Raw genomic sequence first — 23,999 nt, 5'->3', positions numbered from 1 at the left:
CCTCCTCTGGCGGTCCCCTGGAGGAGAGCCCCGCTCCTTCGCTCTCCCTTTTTCACAGCTCTCGGTCAAATCGCGCTTCGCTCCTTCCCCGCGTTTCGTTTTCCCGCGGCGCGGCAGCCCCGCTGAGGCGGTCCCTCGCTCAGGCGATGCCGCCATGGCGACCAGGCTCCCGCGCCGCAGCGGCCGAGCCGGCAGGGGGCGGTGTGGCTCAGAGAGCCGCCTCGGCTGCCCCTCCGCCAGCCGCCATGGCGGCCTTTCCGCGCCACCGCCGCTTCCTGGGCGGCTTCGTGTGCGGGGCCGCAGCGGGCGCCGCTGTATCGTGCTGGGCTGCGTGGCGGCTCCTCCGCAGCCAGAGCCAGGCGGAGCCGGGTCCCGGGCCAGTCCTGCTGGAGGGTAAGAGCCGCGGGCTGAGGGGAGGCCGGGCGCGGCGGCCCCGTGGCTCTGCGGAGTGGGAGCCGCAGCGGCTCAGCGGAGCCCCAGTCCCAACAGCCGCCCCTGTCTCTAAACGCGCTCCCTCCCCTCAGAGGGGTTTTCTCTCAGCTGTATCCATCCCAAGGCTCCCGGAAGAGCCGGGAGCTCCCTTTGTACGTGAGTCGGGCTGGTGGGGAGGTTATTTGAAGATGCTGGGCTGTAACTGGAATTAAAAATTCAGCTTCCCCACGCTACACTTGCTCACACTGAACTGTTAGTGACATCGAGGAAAGTGGCTTGTGCTGCTGCCGCGATGGCTGCGAATGTCCCGTGTTGCAGTGGAGAGCAGTTGTTCTGTGTGATCTGGTAACGGCCTCATAACATACACACGCATAGATATAGATACACATATATTTATTTTTAAACACAGTTCATGTCAGGCCGTAACTGAGGTTAAGCTGTTGCTCGCCCTGGGGAGATGAGTCCAGCACGGATGGTAGCTGTTCACCTGGGGTGGGGCGGGGGAGTAGGGGAGCTCCTGGGGAGCACTGGGGCCTGGTGGGAATGATTGGTTTTCTCTGCAGCCTGAAGGTTTTAAAGTACTGGGAGTGTTGGAAAGCACAGGAAGAATGGCTCTAAAAGCGTGAGTTTCTGTTGAACAGATGTCTGCAGGATGAGTAAGTCAGTAAGCAGATGTAAACATTCCTCCATGAGAGAAAAATGTTACTTGCAAAAAAACCCAAACATCTCCAAGTGAAGTTTTCATTAATTCAGCAGAATGTAAGCATTCCCAGTGAGGGCAGTATTCATGCTTGTGCACAACTTGTACAGTTCACTTTGTGAGGAGGAGTGCAGTTTTCAGCTCTGAAGGGTGAAATGTCTGTGTGGATCCTGTGAGATCCTCGTGTGAGGACATGACAAAGCACAAGTTTTTTTAGTAGGAGGGAGCTTCACTGGATAGCTCTCTTTGTATTTTTATAAGTCTTAATTGTGGCAGTAACCTCAGGTAGTACCCTGTACAGTATGTTTACATCCACTGAAATGCTTTTCTTACTGGTTTGTTTCTGATCACAGTTCACCTGTGAATGGCTTCCTATTTATTTTTCTCCTTAGAACCAGTAGAGGAGTCTTTGCTGGAAAAGTATGGATTCCCTGAGGCTGGAACAGAGACCAGATGTTACACAAATCATGCACTGTCTTATGACCAGGCAAAACGGGTGCCCAGATGGGTGATTGAACATATTTCAAAGCAGAAGATGCTTGGTATGTAGGTATTTATTTATTTACCTTTATATGACATCTAGAATGGGCTGTGCTGTTCAAAGAAGGCAGACCTTGGAGCAGGCAGGGAGAAAAATCCCACAGTGATCTCTAGGTATGGATTTTTCCATGGATTCACAATCCCACCGAAGGCAGCAGGCCTCTGGGTAAATGTTAGCATCACAACAGTATTAAGGCTGATGTTGCCAGTGATTGAAGAGATCTGTCACTGCAGTTCAGGAGGATTCTTCAGTATTCTTTCTCTTGTTGGGACTAGTCTGGTATTGAACAATGTCTTGAAGCCAGTAAAATACACTTGGCCAAATGGGTTGAGTATGAAAGGGAGAAATGAAGAACTATAGCTACCTTCCATGAGAAATTTCTGTTATGAACAGTCCGTAAGCACCAGACCAATATAGCTGTGTCAGTGTAAACACTCAAGTCATGCTGCAGGGGGGAATCTTAGCATACATCTTTTAAACATGAATGGAGAAAAAACGAAACACTGAAAATTAAATTTTCCTTACCCTATTCAGACCTGCTCAAGCACATAAAAATCGTTCTTGCTTCCTTAGCCAATGTAGTTCTGTGGTCCAGTTTTTCAGTTTACAGAGTGCTCCTTATGTGTGAAGGCTTGTGAAGTGGCCAGACTGCTTAATCTACAGAATATAGAGGTTTGCTCAGAATGAGAAGGGAAGATGGATGCCTATTTGTGAGATAAAAATGGAACAAAGGGTGTCAACAGTTGTAATCGTTCAAAGCTAGATAGAGCATTCCCTACTGACTGCAGCCATTATTTACTTTGGTGCCATTCTGTTGTATTTTCTGATGTGCGTTATCTGATATGCTCTCCCCTATTCTTTAAGCAGGACAGAGGCTCGGTGATTTTCTGCTGTCAACAGGGAATGAAGTATGAGTAGTATACAGTCATTGTAAATTAAGTTTATAGCATTAGTTCAGCTTTTGTAAAGCAAATTATTAGTAATGGAGATAACTGTATAATTGTAAAATGTTTTATGGATGCAGTAGCCCTCTAAATATATCTTAATCACTGTCTTCAAATTACCTTTCAAAATGAAAAGCATGATCCTGAAAATATTTATAACCATCCCCTAAGTAGCATCATTGATTCCACTTCTGAAAAGAAAGCAGTAATTCCAGGCTTACTTTGAAGTGGGTCTTAACAGCCGAATTGGTAAGATATTTTCCAAATTATCGGATACTGCTAATCTGCAAATTGAAATTTTGCATCTTGATGCATTCAGCTCCAACTTATGCCTGATAGCTACCATAATGGGGATTTATTGCTGTTCAGGGAAGGTCACAAAAGCCAAGTCTTAGAGTTTTGAAAGGATGTGGTGTAAAAAAACCCCATATTTTATTGGTAAGTAAGAGATCAAATGTTTAAAAACATACATGTAAACGAGGTGTACAAAACTGGTTACAGAAGAAATTAACCATTTTTATCTTGACAATGAGTAGAGAATAAATATATTTTTCCACTTTTCAAGTTAATTGGTAAATTACCGTTTGTCTTAAATACTGAAATTAAATATGATTTTTTTAAATAAGTCTCGTTTTTCACGCTGATATACTTATCAGTGTTGCTCCCAAAGCATCAATCCTGTCTTGAAGTGTCACATGCTTTACCAAAAATGAAAAGTGAAGCTCCTTCCTTCTGCCTGCACTGCATAAAGGTCCTCTGACCTCTGCTCTGTTTTGATATCACCTACATGGACATACAGACAGATGGTCCTGAGTTCTTCAGAGTTGCCAAGTGGAGAGCATGTACCACACTTTGTTCTCAGTATGTAACACAAAGAAGCATAGGATGCATATGCGCTCAGTAGCAATATTGATGTGACAAAAAAAAAAAAGCCAGAGTGGGTACAGCTTGTGTGTGTATGCACAGTCAGCTACAGAAGAAAGAATAATTTTAACAACTAGCAGTGATCACTACTGAAAATTGCCCTTCATGTTGTTGCAACAGGAAATGCTTTATAAAATGCCAAGTCTGAGGAAAATTCTCTCCTGTGTGTACTGATTCATGCTTAAATGGAAAGAGACTACATAACGGCCCTGTGAAATTATGCCTAAGATGACACCTTGAATTTTATTTAAAAAAATCAGTATGCTGTACAAACTTTGAATTATTTTATCATTTGGGGGGTTGGAAATTTGCACAATAGTGATGGTGCTCTAAGCGAGTTATTTTTCAGCTGTGTACTGTGCTGCTGCCTGTGCAGAGCCATTGTGCAGGCGCAGCTGAGTCAGCCCTTGCATGTGCCTCCACTACTCTGCAGCACCTTCCTTAACCATGGAAGATCTTGGGCCATTCCTCAAGAAGGGTGGTGTCTTATTGGAAGCTGTCGGTGCCAGAATAACTCATGCAAGTCTTGTCTGGCCATCACTTTCCCAAGGAAGCAGTTAGTGTTTATGAAGGAGTCCTCTCGGAGTTGCAGCCCACTCAGAGTACTTTCTTCTACAAGGAGCTGACTGGGAGTTTACACACTGCCAGTACACAAATACAGGTGTATGGTCAGTAAACATGGGAAGAAAGCACAGGCTCTCCAGCAAAGACAGCGGCTTAGAATGGGCTGCCACCTCTGCAACAGTTAAGTTAGCTCTCCCTGCAAGCATCCCTCAAAATGTTTTTCTCTACCAGAGGAATTTGGGCCTAGCCGTTTTTTGCGCATAATTCCCAAATGTCTGGAAAGGCAGCAGGGGAATCTTGGAAAGGAACACTTCCTTCTGTGCCTGTGAAGATCAAATGACTTAAGACTTTCTCCTGAATGGGTTTAGTATTTTACCAAGTGTAACTTTATCAGTATGCACCCATTCTACTTCCAGGCTAGACTGGAAGAAATGCAAGAAGAAATACTTGTAGTGGCTGAAACATAAAAATGGAATTCCAGTTGGTGAAGATCTGTGTGTCTTCACTGCCCTAAAAAGCAAATCTGTGCTGGTTTATAGCTTTATCAGCCTTTTCTTTAATATTAATCTGCATTTGTGATAAGGCTAAAGTATTTTGCTTTTGTTTTTTTTTTTCCTCTGTAAAACAGAAGGCATGTTAGAATTTCTAGTGTGTGGTGAGGAGGAATTTAGAACTGGAGCACAGATACTTAACCAGAATTATTCTTTTTTTTATGGTTGAGAAGGAAAACATCCCATTTAGCTCAATGTGTTGAATCCTTAAGCATGGTTCATTTGGCAGGGTATGACAGAACCAGTTCTTTTTGTGTGGTTGTTATGATGTTGTTATGATAACCTAACAATTTAGCATGTTATTCTTCAGGCAATGCAGACCGAAGGCACTGTAAATTCAGGCCAGATCCTAACATCCCGCTAATGTTTAGTGCTGTCAATGAAGACTACCTTGGAAGCGGATGGTCACGAGGACACATGGCACCTGCAGGAGATAACAAATTTTCAACAGTAGGATTTTTTTTCTTTCTTTTTAATTTGTGTTTATCAGTCAGAAAGTATCTAAAGGCCCTTAAAAGTGATGTGTGATGTTCCTTTTGCAGTCTGTTTTGAGTTGGAACATGATCTCATTATTGATGCGCAGACCTGGACTTGCAGTTACAAGGTCTGTCCCTGACTGAGCACTGTAGGAAGCTCTCACAGACTGCTTCAGGTGTCTAAATCAGGTGCATCCTCTGGTGACATACCTTTCTTCAATAAACCACATCTAGATTAGCTTGTTTGGCAGAGATGATGTGAGTATATCTTGTACAGTGTAGTGTTAAGCAAGCCTTCTCAACTTTTTGTGTGTCACATTGTCTGTCTGTAAAATGAAGGTGATAACCTTCACCAAACAAACCTCGAAAGTGTTTTCTGAAGCTTGGTTAAAAGGAGACAGGGAATGATGACTTCATTCTGGCCAGCAGGTGCTGGGATGCTTAAGGCCAGATTGGGCAAAGCAAAGATGCTGTTAAGTACTGTTCTGTATTGGCAAGGGGATTGCCTGGATGATTTAAAAGGCTTTTTTCTTTCTGGCAGTATGTATGAGGTAAATTAGACCCTTCTTTTGCCATAGTTCTTTCACTCTATAAAATGTCTTCACCCGTCATTTATTTGAGCTGTAAGAAAGCATGCCGTAATGCTTTGGCCGACTAAAAAGCAACCTTGAATTTATTGGATCGTCTTGTGGAATGTGCCTAATGCAGCAATTTGTCAATTAAGAAGCAGTTTGAATTTGTATTTCTGCCAGGCAGAACAGTATGTAGTGGGGCAGAGTGACAACACAGTGGAATGTGGTGGAGGAAAGAACAGTTGTTTTATTTCTAATAGAAGTGTCTTTGTGGTTATTTATGTGTGGTATCTGGGGGGGGGGGTGGTGGTGTGTGCTGGTAAGCTACATGTGTAGAGAGATCCTGGACCTGGCTTGACATACGGTGAGGTGATACAATCTTCCACAGTTTAATTAGTGCAGGTACTGTTTGCTCATTATCCGAAGGAGTTTTGTCAGCCCCTTCACTTTGAAGAAGTAGTGTGTGAAGAATATTGACAACTACAGGATATGTGAAGATTCTGGGTTAAGTTTTTCTCCTGTATTTGCCTGCTTATGCGTAGCTATTTAGCTCCAGGTCCTTCACATTTGGAGATATATGGGCTTCTGTTCAGAGTGGTTTATGACACTTTTTAAAGATAAAATTAAGCAGATATGTAGATGTTTGACCACTGTGGTCTCATAAATCATTTAACTGCCTGCATGTTATGGATTTGTAAAATATTAATGAATATTTTTAATAAAACCATTTCTTGGAAGGAAAAAGCTTGCCATTAGGCAGTCAAATAAAGGAAAAGCATGGGTGAAAGTATTCTTCCCATTCAGAAAGAAGACAGTACAAAACTGACATTGGGTGACATAGTAATTCCTGTGCTTCTAGAACTGATATTCTTGTGCTATGTTTCAGTAAAAAAAAAAAATAAAAAAAAATTACTTACATTTTGCATCACCTCAGTTTATTCACCTCTTAATCCAAAATCATTTTGTAGGTGTTCTGACTTAGCTTTTATCTGTTCTTTTCTGTTGATAAATTGAAGACTAGACTAAAAATGTATCTTGATCCAAAATCTTCTAAAATGTGTGTTTAGCTTGTAAATATTTCAGTGAAATATTCTTTCTTTTCTCTATGCAGAGAGCCATGGCTGAAACATTTTATCTGTCTAACATCGTGCCTCAGAATTATGAAAATAATGCTGGATTTTGGAACAGGTGGGAAACTACTTGTAAGTAAACTATGTGAAAAATATTAGGCAGTGGCATAAATAAGAAATCCTATATTTATAGAGCTTCTTTACATCCAAGTATTCTGGTGCTTTTTGTAGGCTATCTGTAGAGATCATAGGAACTTTCTCTGAAATGCAGGACAGTCCTCACAGTGCAAGAACAGTATAACGACTGCTTTAGTTCTTTATTCTGTCAAACTGCAGGACCTTTATTTAGAATAGATAAAATTACTTCTTCTGGCTGATGTGGATAAAGGTACCCGGCTTAACATTTCTGCCCTTAAGGAAAATTCAGTAGAAGCAAGGAAAGGATTTAGATCGTGCTTTAACATCTTTTCCTCAAAAAAGCACTTACAAAAAAGCACTTGGCAGTGTGTGAGTATGCACTATGTGGACACTGGTTCACTTTGAATTGGACAACTGAGTGCTTCCCACTGAGTTGTGACTACTTCAGGTCTAGGGCATTTCTTCAGGTTCTGGCTTCAAGTAGCAGTCAGCCACATTCTCTGTCACGTGTGAGCACTGGCTGGATTAGTTTGGAGGGAAAGTGAGTGGTTGATAAATTTAAACTTTCTTCACTTAGGATTTTCTTTCATTCCTTTGAGCACAGAAGAACATTAATAAAAGTAGCATTCATTTAGTGTTTCTTGCATAGGACTTATACAATGTTAAGACTCAGAAACAGGAGGGAAAATGATGAATTTCACAGTGTGAAAATGATGAATTTCACAGCTAACCTCAAAGGAAGGTTAGCAAAATTATGTAAAGCATTTTACTAAAAGTTTACAAGAAAATGTATCATCATGCAACTGCACACTGCTTTCCAGTTTTAGAAGAATGCATATAGAATCATATGAGGCATTCAGTAAGGTTATACTGTTTTATAGACAAATAAAATGCTATAACATTTTAAGAGGTTTTTTTTGTATTGTTTTAATACCTTGTGTATGTGCATATAAAATTTACTTATACCAGAGCTAGGTATTTGTACCAGTTCAAGGTTGGAAATCCTCTTTATTTCCCTTGAGCAGGATCTCTGCATAATTATGAAATCATGGGGGAGTATTTGACAAATTTCCCTTGGCACTATCACCCCCCAGTTGAAGCAGCTATTACCACTTTCTCCCAACCTCAGAACTCTGTTCCCACAGTTTAAATACAAGAGCAAGGTGTTGGTGCCACTGGTTTTGTCAGTCACTCATTTAGTGATAAATAGTTTTAAGTATACTATGTTTCATGTGTGTTGTATCCCTTCCAGGGTTCAGAACTGTCTTCCTTTCTCTTTTTTTAATTGCTTGCTTCTTCAATTGTCTTCTGAGGTGCAGGTAGGCAGTACAGCTTAGTCAGTTTAACAATCTGTTTTAAGTTGTGTTCCCCCTCCAACCATGTGTTCTTGCTGCTTTCCCAGTTCCAGCGCTGATACTAGCCAAACTGCAGTAAGTCAGTTTCATTTGCTAACCCAGTTAAACTGATCTGCATTTTGTTTTATTTGATCATGTTTCTGATGAATTAGAAAATGGGACCAACTGGTAAGATGAGTGCCAGAGCCAACGTGGAAGGTGGAGTAGAACTGTTCAGCTGGGGCAGACGAGGGGAGCAGTAGGAAAGGGGGGTTCAGGACTGCATCTTTCAGCAAGCTGTTAGATAGTAAGCTGTTAGATTAGTTCAGTGGTGCGGTCTAACTGCACTTTAGTATTTATTCCTCATTCTCTTCCCACCAACATGCATACTTCTTTCTCTCTTGGTATTGAACTACCATTTCCTGTCTTGTTTTGAGAGGGATTTCATGGTTGCTGTAACCTGATCTCTGTCCCTGCTGCCACTAAAAAGCAGTTTGCTCCCTGGCTGCATTTATTCCCACTCTTTCCTTGTGCCAGGCGGTGTTTGTATTGCCATGCTATGAAACAGCCTGAGGAGCTGAGCTGCTTGGAAGCAAAGGTGATGATGGCAGGAAAAAAAATAGCTTTTGGTCAGTGTTTTGGTGTATCACATGAAGAACGGGCTCATTACTGCAAATTCTGATGTGTGTAAGCTGATTTAGCTCACTAACCTAGCACAAAAAAAAAAAAAAAAAAAAGACTGGTTTTGTTCAGGATTGTTGACAAATGAGAAGTACTTAAGGTGGCCTAAGGGAGAGTTAGGAGGAACAGGGATGAGACAGGAGGAGGTGAAACTTCCTCATTCAGAGGCATCCAGATTGGGTGGGCTGATCATCACATGTTCTGGTCTGTTTGTCCATTTGATTGAAATGCAACTCTATAACTAAAGTTAGTCTTTATGGAGTTACCACTTTATTTTCAGACAGTTTTGTATTAAAATGTAAGTAGACTTAGTGGGAATGGCACACAGAAACTTTCCTAAGTATGCTGAGCTATGGAAAGAGCAGTCTATTGCAGGACGTTGATTCCTTGGGGAAGAACATACAAATCCAATAATGCAGTAAACGTTTTGAAGCAAGAACGCCACAAACTGATGTTTAAAACAAGTATTTTACTAGTCCCACGTGACCATCAGCAGTATCCTAGTGTGAAGTGTGGGAGTAAGGCATAGTAAGTAGAGAACTTGGATTTTCAGGACAGGTGGTAAGGCTACAAAAACCATTTTCAAATGCATGCAATAACACAAACATATCTGTAAGTAAGTTAAACTGGACAAGTAGGAAGTATGACTTGGACCTGTGTTTTACCTTTGTTGGCTTGTGAGTGAGTTGCATGAATTTGCAAAAATGCTTCCAAACCCTCAGGAATTCATCTTGCCCTTCACAGTATGTTTCAAAGATTATGGTGGTAAGTTTTCCCAGCTGATTTTACCCTCTCTGACAAATATGTTCCAGAATGGAAATGTATTGTCGGGAACTGACTGAGAGATTTGAGGATGTTTGGGTAGTTTCTGGACCTCTGACCTTGCCTCAAACAAATGATGATGGAAAGAAGAGTGTTACTTACCAGGTATGTATCTATGTGGCTGGGTTAACAGTGCAGTGACAAATATTTTACTTACAAAGAGAGATCTATTAAATGTCTGTTCAGTCTGCAGTAAAACTGTTTTCTAGTTTCAATAATACATGACAGTATTTAAGCAGAGAGTGGGCTTCACTGATGTGTAGTCATCCATTCAATCATTTATTGATATATTTTAGAAACAGTGCAATGCAGAGGTAGTGTGGGTTTGTCAGAACTGTGTTGGAATGCCTATGCTCCATTACTTTCAAAAGCGGTTGTTTGCTGACAGGTTTCATTCAAGTTCAGTAGGTTTTAGGTGAATGCAGTATGATCACTGGTCCATGTTACTGATTCCTGCCCCTTTGCCCCCCCCCCCCCATTCTTTTAGTCACCCTTTTTTATTACCTGTTTAAAATACTCTGATGATTTTGGAGTGCACAGTCTCTAGAAACTGTCACTGATAGACAAAAGATAGGCTATCAAGTTGAGAGATTAATTTATTATTGCTTATCCTGACTTATGATTTGTAAGCAAGCGTTCAGACATCTGTAGGATTTAAGCATAGGAAGGTGTTCAAGGAGTGAGTCTGTTGCCTTCTGCCCCTACTGTAATGAGATGTTATTGCTGTTTTCAGTTGCTAAATGAAAGCTAGCATAATGCAAATAATAAATGCTGTATTTTGTGCCTCTTGAAAAAACACTTTTCCTTGAAAATAAGTGCTTGGATCAACTGCAGCTTCAGCTCTTGAGTGATTCAGCTGTCCAACTAGTTCTCTGAGGAGCAATGAGTGAGCTCGCTATAACAAGCTCCTATTTCAGAGGTGTATGAGAGAGACAAACGAGAGATGTTAGGCTTTCAACACTGCCTTGTTTAGCTGTAAGACTTAGGCATTATTTCTGCATCATAAATACACAGCTGATTTCCATTTGATTGAACTTGGAACTCTGTCATTAAATAATGTAATGTTTATGTTCACTTTTACCTTTTTATTTCTTTGAAAACTGTCCCTTATATTCCCACCCGCCCATGGCTATAATCTTGACTGTGATGAAATTACAGTTTTGGTTTTAGGTTTTTCTTTTTTTCTTTTTTCTTTTTTTTCCCAGTCATATCATGCATATGAAAATGCAGCCATAATAATTTATCCCTTTCATGTTCACTGGCAGTTTCAAACTTCATCTCTCACCACATCCTAGTGAGGAAGGTGGCAACTGTGCTTGTTTTCAAGTGCATAAATGAGTTGTGGTTAAGGGATACCATAAGTTAGCAGCAAAGCCATCTTTAGACTGGCAATAGTTCCTTGCCATCCAAAGAAAGAGCGCTGATTTGGCTACTGCCCATTATATTTTCCAGTGCTTTTCCATGTCTGCTAGTGCTGATGACTGTCACATCCTTCCACAAGATGCTTAATTACCCAATACAATAGAAAATCATCCATACTGGTCTCTTTATTTACTTACTGTGCTTGTTTTTTACTGCTGTAGAAAGATAAAGGAGCACAACAGAGGAGTCCAGTGCTTACTGGTGACAGCATGAGATATATCCAAAAGCACAACACTAGGAGCAGGATGAAGATGTTCCCTTTCCACAGTCCTCTGACCGACATTTGGTTTACTGTCATGCAGAATGGCACCATAGAATTCACCAGGCTTGCACATAGCTTGCTGGAGATTGCCTCCTTGCAGCTGTCAGGATATTGCATTTTCTTTTTTATCTCTAAAGATACATTGTCATCTTGCATAGCAAAGAATTAAAACTCTTGAGCCGAGTTGAACATTTTATATCTGGAAATTATTTTCCAGGAAGCAGTTGAGTCATCTGTCAACTGCACCTATCAACTGCTTCACTTCAATCTTGGTCACCTTTTTCTAGTTTTTCTCTAGAGTATTTACTTAGAAGAGAAAGATTACATTTTCTGGAAGATGATTGTTGCTCTCCATTTAGATTTTGAAATGTAAATTTTGGTATTCCACAGGTAAAAATAATAGCAGGCACTGCATTTTACTGCCTTTATTCAAAATAACTTGATACCAGGGTACGGTGATGGAATAATAGGCACAAAATGTCCATGCTGCTTTGATTATCATATTGTTCTATTCTTGGCTGTTGCCAAGATGTCTTAATCATCTTTGGCTTTGATGACAACTCTGGTCTTTTTAACGGATGTTTTATCAGTTTCGGTCTTAATATAAACTAAAAAGTGAAGTTCAGCGTGAGATTGTAAACAGTGGAATGATGGTATTCAGGTTTTCATTTTACCATTTGGTCACGTCCTTTACTAGGCTTCCTATGGTGAGATTCAATATATAAATTGATTTTTAGTTCAGTACACTTAATGCTGTCTGCAGGTAGGAAGAGTAAAATGTTGGTTTTCTTTGGGGTTATTTCCTTTTTTAAAATTTTTGAATTCTTTTATTTAGGTCCTCTTTAGCAACACTCCTAAGTGTAAATAAATACAGGTTGAGAATTGTTTTACGATTTTGAAATCTCTTTATGGCATAAGATTTTGTGCTTGCCATTGTCCTTTGGGGAGGGAGACTTCGGAGTAGAGTGGTGTGCTGGGTTTGGGTTGTTGGGTGTTTTTTTTCCTTCTTACATCAACACTACACTTAAAAGAGGGAACACTGGCTGGAGAGAAGTTCTTTTCAAACAGGTACCTTGGCTATAATTTCAGTCAGTGCTGTTGATTTTGGTAGTCTGGGATTGTGCCCCTAAACCACGAACAGAAAGAGCTGGCAGCTGAGTGAGAAGGGAAGGGGGTACTTAGTTGTCTTTCAGAGTGAATTCTGCTAGGTTCAGAAAATGAAAGGCTTTTAGCCTTCATTGTTTGGGCTTATGAAGCTGATGTGAGAGGGTGTCCTTTTTATTTGTATGTGCTGTTTAAGGAGAAGTGCTGTAGTGTACACAATAGTGCTGAAACTCACAACCTGTAGTCTGGCTGTGTGACTGTTAAGGCTGAGCTTCCTTCTAGTGTCTTCCTTCTTCTTCTCTGAGACTAGAACTGTGGAAAAAAAGAAAATGCAGAAGTACCACAGTGAATGTGTCTGCATTGATTTGTTTCAGATCCTCTTTTTAATCTGTTTCCTTGTTTTTGTCTAAAGGAGTGGTGAAGTATGTATCCATGGCTTTACAGGCTGGTGTTTTTCTCATCAGACATCCAAAAAGGTTATTTTTAGACCACTATAGAGGAAAAACAGAGCATTGGTCATGGCATTGTTCCCAGTTCCTGCTTGGACTCTGGTACCATTTGCTGTTTAGTTCCAGAAAGGGAATTAACCTTGAACTCCTTAGATGCCAGTGTTGTTCTATCTATTGGCTGAACTTGCTGTATCCTCAGATATGTTCTGTCATTTCATCCATCTCCAGCAGAGGCTCTTATTGCAAAGAGTAGATTGTTGACCATGCTTGTATCTGAAATACGTATTTTGAGAATATATGTAAAATAGAATGCCAACAGGAAAAATCTGTCCTCTGTCACTGGAGAGGCAGATGCAGATTTTTCATCTTTGTCCAGATCAAATCAAAATGACATTGTCTTGTTTTATACATTCTGTTCTCCCCTGACTGTCACTTTAGTGATTTTCCTCTCTCAGCAGATTTGGAGTTTAAAATACAAATTTTGCAATAATTCTACTGTACCATGCATGATGCTGCACCCTTCTTATTCCCAACGCCATCCTAGTAAACAATAATTTAAGAATTGCCTATGGTTGGTGAACAAAAGCACAGTGTCGATAACATCTTGTTTGTTATTCGAAGTACACATTTTTGGGTACTTTTTAGTGTATACTAAAAATACGAAGCTCATACTGGAATTATGCTGCTGTTTAATTTTCAGAATTGAATCACGAGCCTGGGCCAGAGACATACAATAACTATACCAGAAGATGTACTTACTTGTCATCTAGTTCTGCAGCAGCAAGTTGCACCTCTCAAATAGAAGGTGGTACTTCATGCTTTTCCCCAGTCAAATTTCAGAAGTGCTAGAGGTTTTCTCCTAGCCAAGATACTATATGGAAGGGAATTTTTGTTAACGGAGGTAAACCTGGGGACTCTGACTCTTTGGTGACTGCTCCAAATGGGCTTAGGGCCATGGAGACAACTAGTAAGATTTTGGTCTGTTACATATATCCCATAAAACTTAACATACAAAGGGCTTGGTCTTAGATCAGCTGGTATAAACGACTAGAGCTCTGTCAGCCCTAAATTTAGACATGATGTACAAATGAAAATAATAGACGCTGGGTTAAGATCGGAGAAGAGACACCAAAGGGTAAGATTTATGAGGTTGCTTTTATTTAGCACTGTCCCCATCTCAAAGGTCCTTTTATTATAGAAGTGTGGTAATAGAGGCTGTAGTGGATTCAGTGGTAAGAAACCTAAATGTCTTCTGTAGAAACAGTAGTCTGTAAAAATCAAACCAACCAAGATCAAGCAAAAAAACCCCAAACCCCAAGAAAACCAAAAACAGGGGCTGTGGTTTCTGGTTTTTAAGGCCATAACTATGTATTTAGGCACAGTATTTTATAATTTTTTTTTTTTACCATGTCTTCATTTCTTTTGGGGTTGGGTTTTTCTTTCTTCCTTTCTTTTTAGTATTTCCAGATGATATGGCAATAGCAGTCAGACCAATTACAACAAATTAAATTTTCCTGAAGTACATGCATTTGCATTTTGAAGTGCTTGGCTGTGCAGTGTTGCAGATTGTTACTGTGCTTTTTATCTGTAGTATTTTCTAGTTTTTGTATTGCTAGGTCTGCCTCAGTTCTTAGTGCCATCTGAAAGAGTTCTCTCAAATATTCAGGAGAAAACACTATTGACAGAATCAGTGCTGCCTAACACGAATCTGAAAGGAAATGGATGAAGTCAGTTAATGCTGTCACGATAATCAAGTAAATAGAATTATACTGATAGCAAAGGGAATTTTTTTATACTGCTAGAAAGTCTGGTTTTTTACAGAATTTAGTATCAAACTACAATAAAAGCTCTGGATTGTCAAAACTGGTGTCATATCAGCTGGAATGGTATCATCTATAATAAAACATCTGATGGATCTGGTCAGTGTCATACCTAAAGTTACAGCTGAAACAAAACAGGTGCCTGTTCAGAGAAAGTCTTATTTTGGGTGACAGGAATGATGTCCTTGAATTCTGTCCATCAGAAATGTGACAGAAGCCTTAATTTTGTTACTGCCAGATGTAGGTGGAAGTACACATAGAGAATTGTGTGTATGCTTGTTTTCAGTCAGTTGTGGTTTCCAGTATGGCTTAGTTCTAAACTCTGGTTATTATACAGAAAGAGTTAAGAAACAGTTATTGGAGTATAGAAGGAATTTCTGGGGCTATCATTTTAATTTATTTGATGATGATACCCTCTGATGCAAGGACTCTTCAGTGTGTGCTAGCATTTAAGGCATGATTGAATATGATTTCTGTTTACGGGGTTCTAAGAGAATCTCAGATAATTGCCAATCCAGAGCTTGCACTCTTCGATGAAAGGCTCGTCCCTTCTCTGCTTATTCTCTTCACGGCTGATTTTCATTTTCTAGTCACTAGGGGGCAAAAGACTACTTTTATATTCATGATTACTTTCTTTTAGAAGACAGTAATTTTCTTACCACTCTGGGAAGCTGTAACAGGTCCAGTATAAAATGAAAATATGGTAACATTTATGTATGCTTTAAAATTTCTAGTAAAAGTAACAATGTTTTCTTTTAATACAATCTCAAGTGTTCTGCTGTTATACCTGGCATATTCCTTCCTCCTGTTAATGTAAGAATGGAGTTTTACTTCTCAGAAACTCCAAACTTTAAGGGACTGTAACTTTTAGGGACTGCAATTTTTAGGGACTGCTTTGCTTCATATTTATCTTAACTGCCACCACAAAGGTGACATTAGGTAATGTCATGTGCCTCAGCTTACCGTAGATACCATTAACAAATTTCTTCATTATTTATTGTGATACTTAAGCATTCCAAATATGCTAGCAGTTTTGTCCTTCCAGTTTTAAAAACCACAACCAAGAACAGATTTGGCCAAAATTCTGAGGAAAGCCAGTCTTAAGACAACTCCTCATCCAGTGACGTAGCTGTGGGGCCGAATTTATCAAAGCTCACTGTTTTAAGAAACAAATTCTCTCTGTTTTAAGAAACCATGTTACTTTTTTCCTTATCCTTATCTGTCCCTGTGAACTGTTTAAGTTTGTATAACTACTTACCAACACGTTTGTTGTTTTAGCAATATGTAAACATCCCTAAATGTCAGGAATTGCATATGTTTTAATGGCCTGTCCTCATGACAGCTGTTCACAATTAATTTGGCATAATTGAGGAGTATGACAAATTTATACACACTTGTGGAATGTCAGTAGCAATGTCAGTAATAATAAAAACCAATAAACACCATGCTGAAAATGGCAGTATCATAATGTTGCGTTATTAGATGACACCACTTCAGTCACAGGGCTTCAGCCAGCACCAAATCACCAAAGGAAACAAGAGCAAAGCAAAAGTGAAAGGAATAAGCGGCCACAAAAAGGTAGACCACTGAACATTTTTATATTCAACTGATAAGGAAAGAGAGGTAGTATCTAAAATTTCACGTTGGTTTCCCAGATGAATATATTTAATACTATAAAAAGTAGGCTTTTAGCTGGAGGGCCTTTATTTTTTGTTTGTTTTTTTTTTTTTCCTGTTATGAGGCTGTTGAAAATTTGAAAGATTAGGCAAAATTTTATTGCAGTAGCAAAATGGAAGTTTTCAAAGGATTACACAAAAAATTACTTTTTGGCCTGTTGCCAACATGGTGTGAAAGCATGTGGGACAGCAGTGATTTTTAACAGGGCATTGCTGTATTTTCTTGCTTCCATTAGGGCATAAGATCTTTTTTGAATCACAGATACTATTTAAAACTGCTGCTCTTCTCCAGCTGGGACAGAGCTGTTTCAGGCATTGATTGCTGAAAGATCATCTGCTGCCTGTGGATAGGCTAGCACAAATCAAGTCAACATCTGTGCATGGATAATCTTAACCCATTTTCTCTTCTGTTACAATAGGAGCATATGCTATCTGCCTCTGTTAACCATGCATTGAGATAAATGGGATGGTGCAGATCAGAATAGTGATTCAGACTCTGTTAGGTAAGAAAATCCTCTAGGTGGCAATAGGAAACGAATTGTTGAGTTTGGTTTTCCTGTTTACTGCTTCTATTACAAACTTCACTTCTGCAGAATCACACATTCTTTCCCTGCCTGTTGAACTGTGTGTGTGTGAAAACTCTGTGGAAACATTCACCTGCAGCTTCTGTATATACTCACATAAAAAAGCAAATTGTGGTATATTACAGAGTGTAATGATGGAAATATTATGGCATGCATTTCCTTTTCAACAGAAATCATTGGGTCACACTGACAGCATGGTTTTTTGGTGATGAATCATGTGCGTGGTTCACATAAGTGTTAAACTGCAGAAAAACCCCCTTACATGTTCCTTGTCATGCTTTTTCCTCTGTCAGAGAAATCAGGCAAACTCCTTTGATGTTATTCTCCACCAGCAGAATTAGCTGGGAATAGAACTTTATGCCCCATTTATGCAAGGAAAGGACACTTGTGAACTCTGGCCATGTGGCAGGTTGAAGTTTGTTTTAATCACTTTAACAGTATTAGAATTCAGTGAAGTAATTACTTACAGATGTAGTGTATTGCTATCCAGAAGACTAGTGTAAAGCCTTTTCACTACTTAAATTTTACTTAAATCCTAAAAAGAGAGTTTATGTGGAACTAAATTAGTACATAAATTACATGTATGGCCATTGCATGTATAGTGCTGAACTGTATTTAGAACTACATTTCTCAAAAGGCCAAACCTTCTTTCATGACTATTCCTCTCTTTCTTGCTTTGCTTCCTTCCTTCCATAGGTGAATATACTATGCATAAATGTGCATTATTTTGCATAGAATATATATATTTGCATCATATTGCATAAGCAGAGGGTCTGTTTTCCCATAACACCCACTTCAGGCATTCAGCATTTCCATTTCATACCTAACTATTCTATGTTCAGCTCTATTCATTCCCCAGCCTTTCTATCCGCCCACTCAGTTCTCAGACTCAAGTCTCGTTCCCTCTGCTAGCTCACTCAACACGCATTCACCTGTTTGTTTTACATATGTCATATACCCCCTAATTGGAGATACTTGTAGCAGCTCCATCTGTGTGTTTACCCTTCCTCTGGTCTTTTATACAACAGAAGGAGGATGCTGGTATGTGTATGTGTGTGGGAGGTATTGAGAAGGGGAGGAAGCTGAGCTAAGGGGGACCTAGCACATGTACATGTATTTATAGTGGGACAAAGTATGTGCAGAAGGACAGAGCATGCCTGGAAAAGGCAGTGCAGGCCAGACTCCACAGGAATGCTGCAAGTCTGGAGACTTAGTAGCCAGGTTGAGCATGGGGAACAGGGTTTATTATCACTACTGCCTTCTTTCAGGAGGCTGCAGGTGCAGGATGCAGGTGCACCTGTACGTAGTCTCTTCCTTCTCTTTTGCCCTGCCCTAGGAGCTTGCAGGGAGTGGGATTGCAGTGCAGACATTGCAATCCCAGGGGAGAAAAGGAATTCCAGCCTTTTGCCTTCAGCAGTCAGTCACTGGATGTACTTGGTTGAATATGGAAATATGAGCTCCTTCCTGTCCCCCTCAAGGCTTTTTTTCCACTCATGGAGCTTCTTGGCTGCCTGTCTCTCACCCGCAATATGTTACATGTAATCCCCAGTTTGAGTGCCACCTATCTCAAATAGGCTAAGCTCCCAACACCATTCATACTTGCTCTGGGGCCCAACATGAAAATTATATGGACCTGTTAGGGTGAGTCCAGAGGAGGCCACAAAGATGATCTGAAGGATAGAGCACCTTTCCTATGGAGGCAGAGTGAGAGAGTTGGGCTGGAGAAGAGAAGATTCCAGAGAGAGCTTAGAACAGCTCCAGTGCCTAAAGGGTGCCTACAGGAAATCTGGAGAGGGTTTTTTTTACAGGGTCTTGTAGTAGGACAAGGGGGAATGGCTTTAAACTGAAAGAAGGTAGTTTTAGGTTAGTTATTAGGAAAAATTCACAATGAGGGTGGTGAGGCACTGGCACAAGTTGCCCAGAGAAGCTGTGGCTGTCTCATCCCTGGCAGTGTTCGAGGCCAGCTTGGACGAGGCATTGAGCAACTTGGTGTAGTAGAAGGTGTCCCTGCCCATGGCAGGGGGGTTGGAACTAGATGATCCCTTCCAACGCAAACCATTCTGTGATTCTATGATTTTGTAATTCAGTTTTAATCCACCAGATAGCACAGTGTGTTGATGCATAGTTTTTAGTATATTTTAAAATTATCGGTGCATCAGTCAGTTTTGATTATTTATGCCATTGAACCTAAGGAGCTGTAACTGTGGCTTCACCCACACTGAATGCTAAATGTGAAGTGCTTTGACACTCAGGAGCTCTAATTTCCCTATCAAGGCATCTGTCATTGAAAGGATAAGTAGATTTGCCATAAGGCATTTATTTATTGCTTACCTGTTTCAATGACTGCTAGATGTCTAGGCAGAGCTTTATTTAGGAAAAAGTTGGTGGCATAAGTGTGATAATTTTATTAAAAAAAAAACCCCACCACAAATAAAAAATCCACAAACACACCAAAAAATGTTTAAAGTACACCAAAGCCATTAAATAGCCTCGTTTAGGGAAGGGGAGGAAAGTATTCTATAACAAAGAAATCTAAGAGCACACGTTTGACAGAGATGGTAGTAGTGTTACTACTAAGTTATTGCGCATGAAAAAAGGCTTTGCTTTTTCCTGAAGGCTTTTTCTCTGGCTTTGTTCTAACCAATAAGACTTTAATGCTGGTCAGTTTAAAACCTGGCAAGAGAGACACACATCAAGCACTGAAAGAATTCATAGCTCAGACTATTGGAATAGACTGCGTGAACCTTGGTTCAGTAGCCACAGGCAAAGTTTAGTTTTAAAAACTCATTTTGTTTTACGGAATGCTGAATGCTCTCAGAATGAAACATACATAGGGAGTGTTTTCTTTGGTGATTGAGTTATACTGAATATATGAATGGACAAAGTATGTCTGACCTGATACGCTGGATTAGTTTGTAAAATACTTTCAATTAATGTGGTCAGTTTGTGGCAGTGAAATAAATACCTGCTTTCTCTGAAATTGTATTTTAACTCTATCTAACAAAAGCAGTCAAAAAAATCAAAACAAGCAGCCTGCTTTTGTAGGTATTGCAAATACTGGAGATAGTACCAAATTACCAGAATTTATGTATAAAACAAGATGCCTTTGTAGTTTTGATGAGGTATCTGAACATTTTTCTTCTGTTGCTATTAAAGTACAAATTTTAGAAGGCTGGTTATACAGAAGGGTCATGCAAAATTCAGATTTTCCATGTATGAGCCTGTTACATTTTGTTAGCATGGCAGATTCAGTTCAGCAACACTAAAAGAAAAAAACCAAGCAGAACAGTGCATGCATGAGCATCACTTTTTGAATATGGGAGAGATTACATTTATCATCAACAGGTATATTCCCTTGGACTTATTCCTGACACAGAGTGGGGTGTCTACTGTATACATATGTGTGTGAGCTTTCAGCATTTTTTGTGTGAATTTAAAGTCCTGATCCTCTTTCCTGGTCTAAGTGACACAGAAGGAAACCCAACATGTACAAGCTCTTAAGTTGAACAATTGTGAATTTAATGCAAAACACAGCACTATGAGGACTGCTCAGGGGAAAATTAACTCCATCCTAGCCAGACCCAGTACAAGTGCCTTCCACCTCAGCTTCTAGTCTGCGCATGATTTTGGTGGGTACTTAACATGCAGTGGCTCCTTTTCAGAGGTTGTAGGATTAGTCTCGTTCTTTTTTTTTTTTTCCCCTCAACTGGTAATTTCTGTATCTGAAACATGAATTTCCTTTTGACAGGTAATCGGGAAGGATGATGTAGCTGTGCCATCCCACCTATACAAGGTGATCCTTGCCAGGCGGAGCAGAACGTCTACAGAGCCCTTGGTACTGGGGGCTTTTGTGGTGCCAAATGATCCCATAGGCTTCAGTCACCAGCTGCCTGAATTCCAAGTAAATATTGAAGATCTGGAAAAAATGTCAGGTTTAGTTTTCTTCCCCCAGGTGGACAAAACCAGAGATGTTAAAAATATCTGTGAGGTGGATACCTGTAAACTGATGGGCTTCAAGGAATTTACATTGTACATCACTGCTAGGAAAGTGCGGAGTGCCCGTACATTGCACCGGTTGGAGAAAGTCATGTCAGAGTTAAGGGATGCAGGAATTGAGCCTGATGAATATCTTTTAAAGCTTCACAAGAAGAAGGAAGAAGAGCTACTGCAGGAAAAGCAAGTCACACCTAGAGAGGGGAAAACCGGCTAAGTACTTGTTCAAGAAGGTGTTTGGGGTTTTGTACTTTGAAAGGGGAGCTGAAGGCAAACACAAAGACAAGGGCTGTATGAATTATCCTTTTTTGAGTTGTGAAAACAATAAACATTTGGAAGATGGTGGGTTTGGAGTAATAATCATTCTCATGTAACATGATGCATACACATGATTTGCTGCAGTACTTAGATGTGGGAAATGAAAATGACCCCATTCTGGCATGAATAGATTACTGGACCTCCAGAAAAGGCTTTATGCTATTTTCCAAGTGAGACGTCAAGACTTGGGGTTTGTATGGAATCCCTTCTAGGAATACTATAAAAATAGACAGTAGACACCTTGGGAGAACAACTAGAACATGATTAAATGTAATTCCACTTGCAAATGTCTTTCAGTATGATAACTGTGGAAGCAATGATACTTCCTGGGATTTTTTAAAATTAATTTAGAAATATTTCATTTAACACTCTTTCGTTAGAGACCTGTAAGACATAATGGAATCACAGTATCACAGTATCACAGTATGTTAGAGATTGGAAGGGACCTCAAAAGATCATCTAGTCCAGTCCGCCTGCCGGAGCAGGAACACCTAGATAAGGTTACACAGGAACGTGTCCAGGTGGGTTTTGAATGTCTCCAAAGAAGGAGATTCCACAACCTCCCTGGGCAGCCTGTTCCAGTGTTCCGTCACCCTCACTGAGAAGAAGTTTCTTCTCAAGTTTAAGTGGAACCTCTTGTGTTCCAGTTTGTGCCTATTTCCCCTTGTCCTATCATTGTTGGCCACTGAGAAGAGCCTGGCTCCATCCTTGTGACACTCCCCCTTTATATATTTATATACACTAATAAGGTCACCCCTCAGTCTCCTCCAAACTATAGAGACCCAGCTCCCTCAGTCTTTCCTCATAAGGGAGATGCTCCACTCCCTTAATCATCTTAGTTGCCCTGTGCTGGACTCTCTCCAGCAGGTCCCTGTCCTTCTTGAACTGAGGGGCCCAGAACTGGACACATCCAGATGAGGTCTCACCAGGGCAGAGTAGAGGGGAAGGAGGACCTCTCTCGACCTACTAACCACCCCCCTTCTAATACACCCCAGGATGCCATTGGCCTTCTTGGCCACAAGGGCACAGTGTCGGCTCATGGTCACCCTGTCGTCCACCAGGACCCCCAGGTCCCTCTCCCCTACACTGCTCTCTAACAGGTCGTTCCCCAACCTATACTGGAACCTGGGGTTGTTCCTGCCCAGATGCAGGACTCTACACTTTCCCTTGTTATATTTCATCAAGTTATTCCCCACCCAACTCTCCAGCCTGTCCAGGTCTCGCTGGATGGCAGCACAGCCTTCTGGCGTGTCGGCCACTCCTCCCAGCTTAGTGTCATCAGCAAACTTGCTGATAGTACACTCAATTCCCTCATCTAAATCATTGATGAATATATTAAATAATACTGGTCCCAGTACCGACCCTTGAGGCACTCCACTAGATACAGACCTCCAACTAGACTCCGCCCCATAGACTACAACTCTCTGGCTTCTCTCCTTCAGCCAGTTCACAGTCCACCTCACTACCTGATCATCCAGACCACACTTCCTCAATTTAGCTGCAAGGATGCTGTGGGAGACTGTGTCAAACGCTTTGCTGAAGTCAAGGTAGACCACATCCACCGCTCTGCCATCATCCATCCACCGTGTTATTTCCTCATAAAAGGCTACAAGATTGGTCAAGCATGACTTCCCCTTGGTGAATCCCTTACAGTCATCACATAGTGGTGTTAACCAAACCAGATTGTCTCTTACCTCTCCGACCTTGTGTGCTTGGGATATTTTAGCATGTCAGTAGCTGTCAGCTCTTGTCATTTGCAGCAGACTTCTTCCGTTCATGTATAATTCCACATTTAAAAAAAAAAAAACAAGAATAGAAGCAGAGTTTGCACAAGTTGATGTCAGGTTCAGTGGAGTCTTCATAAATTAATGTAAGCTTAATATTTCACTTTCACCACTAAGTTTGGATAAACGTGTTTTCTTTGATATTGCTTGATTTTGGTTTGTGGTTGTCACTCACTGGGTTTTTGCCCCACTATCAGTTTTTGGTATATAAATGTCACAACAAAACTCCTTTGTGAATGCAGAAGATTGACTATAAATGCATTTCCGGTTCTGCCTCAGCAGCAACTGAAGTTGGTCAGATTTGTATTGGCTTGAGAGGCTTAATGAAGGATTTCTTTTCATTAGTTTTGTACTTTTCTTGTGTGTACATCTTGAATTCCAGGCATACTTGAAATTTGGACATACATCAGTGTGACTCATATCCTGAGATTTTAAATCTGGAAAGAAAGAGTAAAAATGTTTTAGAATATTTAGAATTTTCTTTTACTGGTAAGACTCTATGTAAATTTGAAGTTGTGTCATATAGACACCTTCAGTAGTTTTAATGTGCGAATTAATAGTTTCTGAGAAGAGTCATGTACTGCCAGGCTGAATCGGGCTGTTTTCATAAAGGATGAATCAGGAACATTATTTGGATGTTGTGAATCATCAGCTGGATTTTATAAAAACAATATAGTTTCCTTCATTTCAGAGAAAAAAGCCAGGAGTGGGAATCCTCAAAGGGATACTGCCTTGGGCCACCAAGCCCCAAAGGTGCCAGTTTTGCACGGCGGGGATGAACCACCCCTCACCATGGAGACCATCTCTTCCTGCAGCTACTGCTGCACTTGCTGCAGCT

General features: G+C 40.5%; 1 protein-coding gene across 1 annotated transcript; it reads left to right on the top strand.

Annotated features, from left to right (window-relative positions):
- Positions 1-200: 200 nt before the first annotated feature.
- On the top strand, positions 201-21,763 carry EXOG (exo/endonuclease G). Its single transcript, XM_061348611.1, has 6 exons — positions 201-393; positions 1,525-1,674; positions 4,967-5,106; positions 6,816-6,892; positions 9,740-9,854; positions 20,815-21,763. Exons 1-6 carry the CDS (start codon positions 246-248, stop codon positions 21,274-21,276), a joined length of 1,092 nt encoding a protein of 363 aa, XP_061204595.1. The 5' UTR covers positions 201-245; the 3' UTR covers positions 21,277-21,763.
- Positions 21,764-23,999: the final 2,236 nt, after the last annotated feature.

This window comes from Neopsephotus bourkii, unplaced genomic scaffold, assembly GCF_033783945.1.
Source record: "Neopsephotus bourkii isolate Nb327-2 ecotype Australia unplaced genomic scaffold, CSIRO-AGI_Nbou_v1 NB_53, whole genome shotgun sequence".
NCBI lineage: Eukaryota > Metazoa > Chordata > Aves > Psittaciformes > Psittacidae > Neopsephotus > Neopsephotus bourkii.
Note: the sequence above shows the minus strand (reverse complement) of the source record. Positions and strands in the feature narration are given on the sequence as shown.